General features: G+C 41.8%; 1 protein-coding gene across 1 annotated transcript; it reads left to right on the forward strand.

Moving 5' to 3' along the window:
* Positions 1–8572: 8572 nt before the first annotated feature.
* On the forward strand, positions 8573–14400 carry dusp5 (dual specificity phosphatase 5). Its single transcript, XM_069167682.1, has 4 exons — positions 8573–9025; positions 10042–10181; positions 10906–11125; positions 13599–14400. Exons 1-4 carry the CDS (start codon positions 8662–8664, stop codon positions 14003–14005), a joined length of 1131 nt encoding a protein of 376 aa, XP_069023783.1. The 5' UTR covers positions 8573–8661; the 3' UTR covers positions 14006–14400.
* Positions 14401–14544: the final 144 nt, after the last annotated feature.

The following is a 14544-nucleotide window of genomic DNA, read 5'->3' on the forward strand; positions in this document are numbered from 1 at the left end:
TTGTCCCCGTGTGTTATATATATCCATAACAGTGTCTGAGTAAAAAGGAGAAGCCACAAGAGCACAGGCACTGAAAATAGTTTTTATGTCCGGTCCTCCTGCATTCATCCGACCTGATTTATTTAATTCCATTCATTTAAGCCTGATGTACACAACTATACATAGTCAATGTTGGGATTTATTCTGCAGGCCTTTGAAGTTGGTGATCCATCAGATGACACACTGCCAAAGGCTTACAGTGATATTTAAAACCTCCCCAAAGTAACACTTACACCCTCAGGATAGACAGCTTCTTTTCAGTACTGCCTTTGTGTTTATTTATCTTGTGGCTTCCTTCCTCATTCTCCTCTGTGACCCACTGTACTGTACTCAGCGGAAGTGAAGAAGGACAACAACATAGGGACATACACGCATATTTATAGATGCTAAAATGAGTTAGAGAGCAAAACCCAAGAGGAAAGCTTTGCGGAGGCATTGTTATATATAAGGAGGTGTTAGAATATGCAGAGCAGGCCGGCAGAAGGGCAACCGTTTGCTATATGTGCCTACGTTCTCACTCTCAACTTGAATAATTACTGAGGCGGTGAGGCTGCGGTGCTGTTGTATTACTGCCCAAATGTTCTACACCAAGGGCGTTATAAAAACTAAATTAAAAAAAAAAGCAGACTCTTTTTATGGTGTAAAATACCCTTTTATACAGATCAGGTCAGTTTTCTTTTGCTCTAAAAAAAAAAATAATAAAAAAAAAAAAAAATCAAGAGACCACAATTTTTCTACTAATGTCAAACTCAAACACAGGCACACATTGTTTTCTACTTTCCTTTAATATGAAATGAAAGCAGTATGTCATGAACGGCACAGCATCTAAAGGGGTCTGACAGCGTTGTTGACCGATATCACCGATAACTCCTGTCTGAACTGCAGCCCGTCCTCACACCTGCAACAGCAACACTAATCGATTAAACGACAAACGACCAATATTGACATTTATTGGGACCTTTAGTAGCCGTTTAAGTTACGACGGGAGTGATGGAGGAAGTCTGGTGACGGAGTACAAAGAAGCAAGGCGTAAGATCGAGGGCGCACCAAACGAAACGGTGAATTACACGGGAGACTGCTGATCCATTTCTCGGTGAAACCAAGTCATGGTTGACTGAAGTCTAACTTACGAAATGTATTTAACGTACGTAACATGCATTGTAACCAATGTACCAAACACTGTGTTAACGTTACATGCGTCACCATATCTTTTTTCTTAACGAAGCCGTGATCTTTTGCAAAAACCTAACCAAGTGTTTTTGGTGCCTAAATCTAATCAAACTGCTCCGTTTCACAACGTTAAAATATGAGTTTATTACTGTGACAACAAAGGTCCGTACTCCTGCTGATATTTTCCAACAATCAAATACCTATCGTGTTGTGTCTGTGTGAGGGCGTGTTGCTCCTTTGGAGGACATTTATAGTGCTCATTAACAGTGTGTAGTTTTAGGACTCTGGTAAGTGTTGCTTAAACATTATATGCAATATTGAATATCTATTGGACCAGAAATATGAAACAAAAAAAAACCTACAATACTCATGTTCATAGTAATGAAGGACCTTGTCACCGAGTTGATGGTAGTCAACGATATGTGCTTTATTCATACTTTTGGAGGAATGGAGATTTATGGCACAATTGAGATTCAATACTTGGTAGTAAATTTCATTGGTTATTGGTCTTTTATTTAGTTTGTTGACAATAAAAAATTAAAAATTAAAAAAAATAAAAAGATATAAGGAATATCACCAGTCTCATGCGTTTCCTCTGCTGGTTGCTGAGTGTGTGTCATGGGACAAAGACAATCAATCATTAGGCCCCTCATGTTGCTCTTCTGCTGTAATCCTCCACTGAGCTAGCAGAGTGCAGAGTATTGCAACACATTTTAGCTGCAAAACAGCAGATAGCCGTGTTGACAAACCATAACAGGAAATGGCTCTGCTCTTTAGCGTAGTGATGTATTACTTTTTCACCACACGTTCCTGCCGGGTCTCCGATGTAAACAACTTCGTCAATTCAGGCTACGGAGCAGAGATTAAGAACGCAGACGAGCAGCTTCCACATATGAACGCGTGGTGAGCGCGACGAGCACGTTGTCAGCTTTCCTCGATAATCGTCTCTCCCCCGGTTGCTCTTACAGGATGTGTTAAACGTGTGTTCTGCTCTGCACCTCCTCCTTCAAATAATCAGGTCATGCTGTGATTCACAGCCCCGGTACAGTGTGCGATTCTGCTTCACCTGCAGTCACGGCCTCCTGATAACCGGAAACGCCTGTCTGTTTCATGGAACATCTGGACACAGAAAGACAACAAAAAATAAATAATGTTCAGGTGGGTTTGTTTTTTCCTCTACATTCTCCACATTTCACGCGTCATTTCACCGCGATGAATTCCCGCGGCTCCGTCATCTCGGCAGCATTACCGGGACGGGCCAAATTTGTCAACCCCCCCCCCCCCCCCCCCCCCCCCCCCCGAGGCCTTAACTATTTCTATGCAATGGAGTTTTCACCAGGAGATGGGGAAGGAACTTTCTATTGAACAATGACTGGGGAATGATGAATTATCACTCATTTAATCTGCCAAACTCTTTCTCTTTCTTCCTCCTCATCTTGCCTAAGAGTTTGGCTTGCCTCGAAAAGTCCTGACATGACATTAAGCAGTGGGTGGAAGTGGCGTGTGACTCAAGCGTGTGTGTGTGTGTGTGTGTGTGCGTGTGCGTGTGCGTGTGTGTGTGTGTGTGTGTGCGTGTGCGTGTGCGTGTGTGTATTCAGCATGTGTCATCTGGGTCGTCATATCATGACTTGATCCCAGGAATACCAAACATTCCTGTTCTGTATCGACTCCAGCAGCCAGAGGTTTCTTGGAGCTCTGGGAGTGATATGATTTATCGGTGTGGTTACTCACAACAGCGGACTTTGTTGTTGCTCGCTTTGATCTCACTCAGCGAGGGCGGCGCCAGCCTTATTTCTTTTTCACTGTCGTAGCTTAGTAGTTGCTCTGAGTTACATATTAACTTTCCAAATAAATAAACAAACAACAGTACCAGCGGGCCAAACAACAACAACAGCAGCCTGTTCATACCGTCGCCATCAACGGGGCCGATGTGGCGCTGCGGTAATTGAAGCCTTCACGTACACAGTAGCGATTGTTGAGTTTTAAATGCCTGATAGCCGATTTGCGACAGCAAAGAGCCACTCGAGCCTTCCAGCTGGCAACATTAGCCAAGGTAACTACCTCCTGATGTGACCCCTGACCCGCTTTACTAAGACTTACCCCTTCCATTTTATGTTGTAGTTGCTAAAAGTCAATAAGAATAATTATGTACTAAAACTATTAAAATATTCAAAATGATTTTGAATATTTATACTTTTCTATGCAATCAATGTATTTTTGTCTTCATAACAAAATCTTCAGGGTTGCTTAGCAGTTGCTAGGCTAAATCTTGGAGCTGCTTCTTTTACTAATATTTTTAGACCACATAACTGAAGTGTGTGACAGTGTGTTCACACTTCTGTGTATGCTGACATTTAAACCAACCGCTGTCCAGTAACATAGCTACAACTATTCCAACTTGTATGCCCCTTTTGCATACTATTTTCACGTAAAGTTCCTAGTTTACACTGAAATACATTTGATGTGGAAAGAAATTGAATTTGAATTTGTTTGTTTTTTTCATAGATTTTATTTTGTCAAGTGGACTCAACTTTCCTGCCAAGACAGGATAGGTGTTTCCTCAGTGAACAATTCAACTTCAGCACAACATATTATTAAAACCTTCCTTTAAACAAATTATCATGATTATTAAAGATAAGTTAAAAACAAAATATACCTTAAACTTAAAGAGTTTTGGGGAAATTCAGAAGCCAAGAATGTTAAAATAAGCGAAATGTGCATTAGTGGGAAAAACACAAGCTGAAAAAACACATAAAACATCATTTAAAGTGCCAATGGTTTAGAGCTTTAGGGAATGTATCTCTAATCATGTTCAGATCATTTTGGCAAAAGTGAACTCTATTAAGGGAGTTTGAATATGATTTATTCTTGTCTGCCAACAATGAATGCGTATTCACAGACATTTCCTCATCATCATTCCTCTATTGGTCTTTTTAATTTCATGCCAGTGCTCTTAACAACTAACAACTGTATTAACACACTATTACACTTGGTTTATCAGTTCATTGTGATGTTTTTTTTTTTGTTGTTTTTTTTTAATTCTGTGGGAGACATTACCAGAAGTGACTGCGGTGAGCAAATACAACAAGTGCAATCTATTAACTGTAGTTTAGACTGAAGCTCCTTCTTTGAGTCCTTTTCTGTACCTGAGTGGAATTCCAACCTGCAGCACTCAGTGGTCAGCTGAGGCGAGGTGAGTAATGTTGGCCTTATTGGGAAACAGCATCATCATCTGGAGCCTCAGTCAGCAAACCAGGAAGCACCTGTGGAGCTGAGAAAGGAGGAAGGGTGAGCGGGCGTACATGTCCCAGCAAAGTGGTCCTATTGTGTACGTGTTCTTTTTATAAGTCACGTGGAAAAAAAAAAAGGGACATTCTGGACAGGAAGTGACTGACATGGTTACATACCGCACAAATGCAGTCTGGCCAACGGTTATTGTCTGGTGTAAATTAAAAAAAAAAAAAAAAGTCTTGTGACAGAGTTATGTGCAGCACATAAACAGGCATATGTTGGCTGACTGTCAACCAATTGTGTAAAGAAGCGCAGAAGAGAGTGACTCTTTCAACATTATAACATTTTGGATCAGTGTTGCAAGAAATCAGTCACAGACGAGGCCGAAAAGCTGATTTTACTCAGAACACTCAATAGACAGGCTCTGTTTTTGAGAATCTATGACAAATGTGTTGGAAACATGGGGGAAATTCTCAAACACTGACCACTGGAAGCCAGCAAAACCAAAACTAAACTGCAAAATCTCTATGAACACCACAGACTGCTGACATCTAAAAATGTACATTATTGTGTATTGTCTAAAGTGTTGTTTTTTTTTAACACAATAACACTCGACCCAGCAGGGATGTAAAAGGTCATGAGGAATTAGATTGAATCATTATTATATTCTGACTATTGGTGAAGTCATTGCTGCTCGAGGAAATGTCGATTGTTCGGGGTTATTGTCAAATGCTGGAGGATTGTTTTTATGACTGTCATGTACTGTATGTCCACAGAAACGTAATGTCCTGGGAGATCATAAAAGAACAGAGATCATCTTCACGTGATGCACCATCGCAGGGCCTAAAATTTCGTGTTTTGTCTGATCAACAGTCCAAAAAGATATTCAGTTTCCCTCATAGAGGACGACAGAAACTTATCACATTTAAATCTCTTTGTGCCTGTTCATTTTTATTATTTTAGCTCGTGTTTATTAATCAGAGTTGGTTGACAATAATAGATGGGCCATATCTCCATGTATTCACAGATCAGTTCAACCTGGAGCATCAAACAAACAAAAAAAAGCTGTCGCACCTGTGACCCGGTGACATCACCACGCGGATTACACACTCAGTGAAACCGCTGCGTTGGGCGCAGTCACAGTTGAGTCCTGATAGCCGAGCGGCCGACTTCAGCTCTCTGCCAGCGAGATTGTGGGTGGTTTAAAAAAAAAAAAAAAAAAAAAACTGGCCTACCTGCTTCCTTAATGTATTAGCCATACTACAGAGTCACTGGAGCAATCCTGTTAAGAGTGCTATGTGTGGGTACAAAGCATTCATGTGAGAGGGAGGGAGAAGAGGGAAAAGCACGGGAGAGACGGCGAAGAGAGAAAACACAGGACATGTATGGAGGAACCAGACTGAGAGCCTCGAGTCGGAAGCCAGTTGACCACGCGCAGTGTTAATTTGGCTCTTCTGGGTCCACTGTTGTTCTTTACAGCCGGCACTAACAAACCCAGTAATGAAATGAGGGCTCGGAAACGGATGGTGGGCCTACCCGCTCGTCAGCCATGATGTCACTAGCCCAGATTAGACTGGACCATACGGCACGCTGCCTGCTGTCACCTCTAATCCTCTGCCGCCATCCAGGAATCTCTCCATCCAACATCAACTCTCTATCTCTCCATCCATCCATCCATCCATCCATCCATCCATCCAGCTATCTATCTATCTATCTATCTATCTATCTATCTATCTATCTATCTATCTATCTATCTATCTATCTATCTATCTATCTATCTATCTATCTATCTATCTATCTATCTATCTATCTATCTACTGTATCTATCTATCTATCTATCTATCTATCTATCTATCTATCTATCTATCTATCTATCTACTGTATCTATCTATCTATCTATCTATCTATCTACTGTATCTATCTATCTATCTATCTATCTATCTATCTATCTATCTATCTATCTATCTATCTACTGTATCTATCTATCTATCTATCTATCTATCTATCTATCTATCTATCTATCTATCTATCTATCTATCTATCTATCTATCTATCTATCTATCTATCTATCTATCTATCTATCTATCTATCTATCTTGTCCACTGCACTCATTCATCCACCCTCAGCTTCCCCTTCAGCCAATCACAGACAGATAACTTATCTGTGCGCAGCGCCACATGCCGAGTCCTTTCTCCATCACTGAATGAGACTTTCGTGTGGTCGAGAGAACCGTCTATTCTCTTGTTTGTTATTGTTTTGTTTGTTTCTGGTGTCTGTGTCGTGAGCTGTCGCTGAGTCTGTCTCGCCATCGGTCCATTCTTCAGGGCTGCTCTCTCTCTCTCTCTCTCTCTTTCTCTCTCTCTTTCTCTCTTTTTCTATCTCTCTCTATCTCTCTCTCTCTTTCTCTCTGTTTTGCTCTTGTCATCGTTCCCACGCATTCATAGCAGACACAACACGATTTAACGCCTATTTGTTGGGTTCATTTTCCCGATGAGGCTTTCAGTGCCTCATCTCCGTAACATGCGTGGGCAGTTTTTATGTGGATTGAACAAAAGAGATATGACATTTTAATTATTTAAGGAAAATGTTGATGAATTTTTTTTTTTATATATATATTTTTCTTATTGCCAACAAATCCAGAAAAAACAAGCAAAGCTGACAACGAATTGGTTCCACTTTTGTGTCATTTTTTGCATTTTCGACTCGATTGCTCTGTGATTTTTATGTCTGACATACAATAAATTTAAAATGGTTTTGGTTGGATTAAGAGCTGCAGTCATCGTAGTTTGAATGCAAACCAAACCCAAACATGCCCTGAGCTGTGTGTCGGAATTGATTGCATGTCATGTGAGTGCAGTCAGGCAGTGTGTGACGTTTAAACCTGTTAATTCATTTGGAGGATTAGGCTTACATGCTGAGGGATATAAGGCGGGTTCACTGGGCTATACATGGGACTAAACGGAAGTTGCTTTTGTCAGCCTCTTGTCGTCTGAGCTCTCCCTGAAATTCCCCATATCATTAAGTAAGACATGAAAGATTATTCATCGCCTTAAAAAAAAAAAAAAAAAAAAAAAGACTTAAAAGATCACCTTTGGTGATTTACAGTACAATGGGAGTGGTTCTCACTGATATGCTTATAGGATAACTTTTATTATTGTGAGACTGGCATTGCAGTGTGATTATATGTGTCTTTGATGTCATATCGGGGACATATTTTTGTGTGTTTTTGTCTCAGTGTGGTTGTACAATGTGTTTGTAGTGAACAACAGTGACGTTATCTGCCATAACATTCATATTCTTTTGATCTGACAGTCAAATCCCATTAGAGCTGAAACCTTTAAATGATTAATTGGATAGCTGAGTAGGAGATGATTGGTAATTATGAGATAATCTACAACTACTTAAATTAAACAAAAACAAAAAAAGTCTTTATTATTAGGCAAACCATCCAATCTTGTAGCTTTTCTCTTAACCTTTGAGTTTAGGTCAGATGAAACAGTGGAGCTAAATGCGTCACCATGTGGTCAGAACAAACTTCGCTGGGCATCTTTCATTCATTTCTGACCATTTATTCATTAAGCTAATAAACATCAAGAGACTAAAAATGAAATAGTGTTACAGTTGCAGCTGTTTTATAGATTGCATGGTTTGATATTCCTGTAATACCTCAATTTGGATTGTGATGCATTCTTTGTCACTCATCAAATATAGCCCATCTCTATTTATTTCATAGAGAGGTTGGTCATCCTGGCTGGGATGTGTGACTTCCTAAAACACTGCATCTTTTTTTGGTCAGTGGGGTTCACAGTTGAATTTGTTAAATTACCTGTTAAATTCCTCCTCTTAAACGCTCTGGGTTTAAATGATCGCTGAGCACGAGGTGGAAGCTGCAAACGAAAGAACAGGTGCTGCAGCCGACAGAGAACACTCTGTGAGCAATGGCTGAATCAAACACAACGCAATAGTAGGGTCTCTTATTTATCAGAGCCGCAGGCGGAGTCACAGGCGAGTCATAGTTGTGGGCGTCTTTTTCCCGAGATCACACCTCGCCGGTGTCCATATATGGTTCCTGACGTCACGCGCCGGAGGTCCCATTCACATAAAACTGATCGGCCGGAATCCCCTTGGAGGAAATGTAGACACAGACGCGCACGGGGCTCTTCGCTTGCCCGAAATCCAGTTTCATTCTTTAGGCAATAATAACAACTCTTGAGCGTCAAAATGAAAGTATCCAGCATTGACTGCCGGCATCTGAGGAAAATCATCAGGAAGGAGTGTGGGAGCTGCCTTATTGTGGACTGCCGCCCTTACTTCTCATTTACAAACTCCAACATCAAAAGCTCTGTCAATGTCAATCTCAACTCAGTGGTGGTCCGGAGATCCCGAGGAGGACCGGTGCCTCTGCAGTTCGTCATCCCGGACGAGAGGGCTCTGTTTCGGCTTCGGGAGGGGAGCATTTCTGCTATCGTAGCTCTGGACGACCGGACGTCCCACTGGCAAAAGCTGAAAAAGGACAGTGTAGCACAAATAGTAATAAACACCCTCTCCCATCTAGCGAGCGGGGCAAACATCTGTTTCCTGAAAGGTAAGAGTTTGTGGAATTTATTTCATTTCTTTTTTTGTTGAAAAAAGTAAAGATGTTCTATCACTTTGCTTAGTTATTATTTCAACTGTAGGCTTTGAAAGCAGACATGTAATACAGCCCGCAAGACGATTCACAGCTTCACCTTTTCACGTTTCATCAAACTGTGTAGGAACGTTTTTTTTATTTAATCATGTCTTTAATTATATATATAAAAATAAAAAAATAAATAAAAAAATCGCCCTTTAGATCGAACCTTCATTCGTTTCTTACATGGTTCTTGTTCCGTAGAATAAAAAAGGAGGCTTCTCTAATAGGCCAATTTTGATTTACACAAGAAGGGAAATTTAAATATAGCCTATTATAATCTTAATAAGCTTAAGACTTAAATTTATAACTGATTGAATAAGAGAACATTTTATTTCAGAGGAGGACAAGCCCCTATCTTGAATGTGTTATCAAAGCCACATTTTTCAAATAACACTGATAGTGTTAAGGCTGTGTCGTAAATAATATATTTTACTTGTCTTTGTTGAGAGCAGCAGACATTTTTCTCTCACTTCTCGGAGACATAAATGTTCTGCATGCGTCAGTGGAGCGGATGAGTCAGTGCGGGAGAAACGCAGGCAAATTGGAGGATGCAATGACTTTCATTGATAATAAAAAAAAAAAAAAGGGGGGGGGAACAAGAAAATTTAGTCCCTTGTGAACTATTTCTTTTAGCTAAATAAATCCCTTGGTCGTGAGAATGTGTTGGAACACATCCATCCCCGTCTGTCAACCTCTCCGTCCTCAGGATGTTGGCCTAAACGGATTACCGGTCCTTTAGTGCGCGCTCCTGTAATTAATTACGCGGCTATAATCAGGTTATAGAGGTTTATAATCCGGTGCTAAGACTGTTTCATAAACGCTGCCATTTCACAAGCTGTGTGTGGGGGGGGGAGGGAGGGTAGTAGAGGTAGTATTACTCTAAGCTTATTTACTTATATGTGTTCATGTTTGTGTCCTGATTCTCTCAGGAGGATACGAGACTTTCCATTCGCAATACCCTGAACTTTGCACTGAGGTGAAAACCACTGACCAGAGCGGAACTGAAACCGAGAAAAGAGTCAACTGCCACAGCGAGAAGTCCTCTCACCACAAACCAGATTATGATCAGGTATGGAAACACCCTTTTACTTCCCCTCCTTCTGTGCTTTCCCACGCAGCCACAGGGCGCACAGCTACTGTTAGGTTTTTTTTTATTTTTTTTTATTTTTAACCTCATCCAAAAAGAAAAACATACACATCTAAACCATGGGGACATGAGAGAAATCCTATATTTGGCATCAGCCCATCAAACCATTTTCTCGATTTACTCATGATATTCTCTGACCTTCACTGCTCCCTCTGCCTTTTTATATATATATATATATATATTTTATATATTTTATATATATATATATATGTGGCTCAAAAAGAAAACGGCCACTCAATGATGTCCAGCTGATATCAGCACACCCCATCTGAAAAAAAAAAAAACTGCCTTTCATCTCTGACCTTTCGTCTATCTTGTCCACTGGCCAAATAGAAAGCATGTGGCAGCTTCAGATCTCAAAGAACACTACTGCGTCTGTCTGTGCTTGACACATTGCGGGTTAACATAAAAAGGGGCACTCCTCTCACTTGATGCATCTATGTGCATTTTTTTTCTTTCTGCAAATGAACATAATGTTCTGCCGGCAGGTGCTTGGACACTTGGTGTCTTTTTCTCAGGGCTGAGTGGTTAAAAGAAAACGCATCAAGGCTAGCAGTCGAGTGTTATGTCTCATTGGAAGGCCGTGTGCTCTATTCTTTATGAACTTGACTCACATCTCTCTTCTCCCCCCTTTCCTCCACCTCAGGGTAAACCTGTAGAGATCCTGCCTTTCCTCTACCTCGGTAGTGCCTACCACGCCTCCAGACAGGACTATCTCAGCGACCTTCACATCACGGCCTTGCTCAACGTGTCGCGCAGGGACCTGCAGCCGGCCAAGGGCCACTATGACTACAAGTGGATCCCAGTGGAGGACAACCACATGGCCGACATCAGCTCCCACTTCCAGGAGGCCATAGAGTTTATAGGTGAGTTGAAGGGAATTCGTTCTGTGGAAGCTCTTTACTTTTTTTTTTTTTTTTTCTGGTGCATCCAAAAGGTTGTGTCAGGATAGAGTTATTTATGATCGTTTATCATATAAAGCAGTTAAGTCTCTAAGCTTAATTCTCAAAATAGTGCACTCACTTAAACCATCTTGGAAGGGAAATAAATATACCACCACCAACATGGAGTGTTATCCAGGAATAAGATCAACTCCAGCCAATGTGTATTTTTATTGCAACATCCCCTAAAGGAGTCTAAAAAACAACAACCAAGAGAATTAATGACATTTATACATAGGTGTGTTTATTTCTGTCCTCAAATAAGCCTCAAACCGACCTTATCGCTGCCTCTCACCTGCTGCCACTCACAAATAGAGGGATATAAGGAACCCTGCTGTAATCAATTTAACTTGATCGTCAGCCTTCAATCCCCCTCCAGCATATCCAGCCTGTCTGCTTTCATTCAGGATTTGCTCACTTCCCCCCCCTCGTTCTTTTCCAACCTCCCCAGTCCCCCCCTCCCCCCCACGTCTTAACTCGAATAAGACGCTCCCATGCCGTCATTGCCTCCCAGGCCAAATCACACGGTGCCGGGTGTGGCCAGTCAGTGTGACAACTGGCTGAGCTGTCCCTGTTTAGTAATGACCGGGCAGAGGAGGCTGGAGGCTGACTGACACACACACACACACACACACACACACACACACACACACACACACACACACACACACACACACACACACACACACACACACACACACACACACACACACACACACACACACACACACACACACACACACATAGTTGTTTATGGTGGTTGGGTGGAGGATAAGTGCTAGCTGTCTTGATACACAGTAAGGGAGTGCATTTGTTTATCGCTAGCAGGTGGAATCATTGATGGACCTGAGGCTGGCAGGGCAGAGTGTGTGGGAGAGGAGAGAGATGCTGGATAATAGCAGCAGCAAAAGATGTACACAATGTGCTGATGGCTATTTATAGCCAGGCATAACCAAGGACAAAGCTCACCCACAGGCAGCTTGGTTGACCTGTATTGGGAGGCTGCTATTGTTGGCGCTTGGCATTGTTTAGGGAGGCAGTCTATTTAGGGTGTTTTTGAGTAATCATGTATATTACATAAGGCAGCAAATTGTTCCAGGTGCAGGTTTAGCCTACATTCAGAGAAGGTCTCCAAAAATCAGAGTGCAGTTTACACAAATAATCACAGCCGTTGGTGTCCAATTTAAATCAATCAGCAGGCCGGAAACCCTTCTGACCCAGCGACTGGTGTGAAGCCGGGGAGGAGATAATAAATATTATTGACCTCCTGAAAACAGCCCCTAGAGCATGTCATGACGTCTCCAGCCAGAGGATGGTCATTAAAACACCCACCGCAGCTGTCCCTCTCTCATTGCAGCCTCCTCTCTTGATGGAAGCCCATGATTCATTCATGGGGTTTGTCGAGGATCGGAGCTGTCAGAAATCAGTCGTTCTGCCTGCAGTGGCTCTCAGGAACAGTCAGAAGTGGCCCCTCAATGTTTCTATGTACTTGACAGAGATGTGTAGGTGTCGGTGGCTTTGTGGAACTCAGTGTCTGCAGGAAGAGCAGACTTACACAGACCAAAAAAAGAGACATGTAGGTGTTTGGAGTACTTCTTATGACTACCGAAATCTTGAAACGTGTCGTGCGGGACATTTAGATGTGAGAGTGGATTTGCGTGTAGGCTTCAGAACATACTGATGACTGTGTAGGAGTGCGGCAGCTCTAAATTAGAACACACATCTCTGTGCCACAGTGAACACTGCAGCAGCACCCTGCGCCCCCACAGCAGCGCATGATCAAAAAAATAAAAAAATAAATCTCATATAGCTGCGTGACTAAGACAAGCCTCACAAGTGCCTTTTTGTGTACCACTGAAACCAGTATAGGATATGTGCACATTTCTAGGTTGCTAAATTAGGTGTACTGACAAGCTGGATGTTCCTGTTTGTCCAAAATATCCTGCTGCTGCTCTTGTCTGTGTGTGTGTGTGTGTGTGTGTGTGTGTGTGTGTGTGTGTGTGTGTGTGTGTGTGTGTGTGTGTGTGTGTGTGAGAGAGAGAGAAACAGCAACAGAAACAGAGAGAGAGAAACTCGATCGTGTTCACATGAATTAGTGAGTGGGGGTAAAGAGTAGGCAATAATTACACAGTTAAATTGTTATTTTTTTATTTATTATTTACAGTTGATTTATTTTAGCCTCTTCATCATATTAAAAATATGAATTACAAATACACAAATCAAAACCAAAAATAAAACCTGACACAACGCCGTGTTCTATATTTTGTCATTTTAATAATCAATTATTTGACGCAAGATCTTTATCGTATTTGATTTTGCCGATGATCAAAAAGAGAAACCATGCCCCTGTCTCTCCACAGATCGTTAGCATTGACCTGTCTGCTTCTTTTCCTTCCAGATCATGTGAAGCAATCAGGGGGGAAGGTCCTGGTGCACTGCGAAGCTGGCATCTCGCGCTCACCCACCATCTGCATGGCCTACATCATGAGGACACAGCAGCTGCGGCTGGATGCAGCCTTCGACATCATCAAGCAGCGCCGGGCGGTCATCTCGCCCAACTTCAGTTTTATGGGTCAGCTGCTGCAGTTTGAGTCAGAGGTCCTGTCCAACGCCCCGGCCCTCGCTGCCACACCTGAACCAGCCACACCCTGTGCCCCGGAGTCCGCCTCCTTTTTTGCCAATGACTTCGCCACCACCTTTAACACCAAAAACTTTGAGCCATCCTTGTTCTCCCTCCCTACCTCTTGCCTGCAGGCCCCGGTCCACCACCAGTTCACACTGAGCCCAATAACTGCGCTGCCTTAAAAATGAACTTTGACTGCTTGTAGTCTTACTTGAAAATATAAAAATTCAATGCTCTCTGTGTGCCTGGTGTTGAAACCAGAAGAGCAGACAGATTGGAGATCAGCAACAGAAACAAAGAGTCACAAGAATAGTTTTCTCTCTAAAGGACTTGAGGCCAGTAAGATCAGTGGGCTACAGATGTCGATGCTGTTTTCTGCGTTCTGAACTGCAGTGATGAATCAACACAGCACGATGATAAACTGCAATATACATGCCTTAGGTTGATATTGTGATTTACTTGCCTATTCACAAATACAGTCAGGCATTTAAACTTAATTTATTTGAAAATTACTGTCTGTTTTTTTTTCAACAATGTGGATATTGATGTGTTTAATAAATGTTTTCACCACGAAAAATGATGTTGTCATGTAATCATTGTTGTGGTATAATTGGTGGGTACATAAGAGAGAAGTCAAAGAAGACTGCAAGTGTACCTTTTCATGTAACCTACTTCACACCTGTTCCCCAAAAACAGGAACACAACAATTCAAAGAATAAAC

The sequence above is a fragment of the Embiotoca jacksoni genome, unplaced genomic scaffold (genome assembly GCF_022577435.1).
Source record: "Embiotoca jacksoni isolate LCO1_2020_lvr unplaced genomic scaffold, fEmbJac1.0.p SCAF_4, whole genome shotgun sequence".
NCBI lineage: Eukaryota > Metazoa > Chordata > Actinopteri > Embiotocidae > Embiotoca > Embiotoca jacksoni.

Bases quoted from the DNA above. Each gene is read 5' to 3' on its own strand.
- dusp5 (XM_069167682.1), top strand. From the start codon at position 8,662: ATGAAAGTATCCAGCATTGACTGCCGGCATCTGAGGAAAATCATCAGG. The intron at 9,026-10,041 runs GTAAGAGTTTGT...TGATTCTCTCAG, and splicing joins AAACATCTGTTTCCTGAAAG to GAGGATACGAGACTTTCCAT. The intron at 11,126-13,598 runs GTGAGTTGAAGG...TTTTCCTTCCAG, and splicing joins GGAGGCCATAGAGTTTATAG to ATCATGTGAAGCAATCAGGG.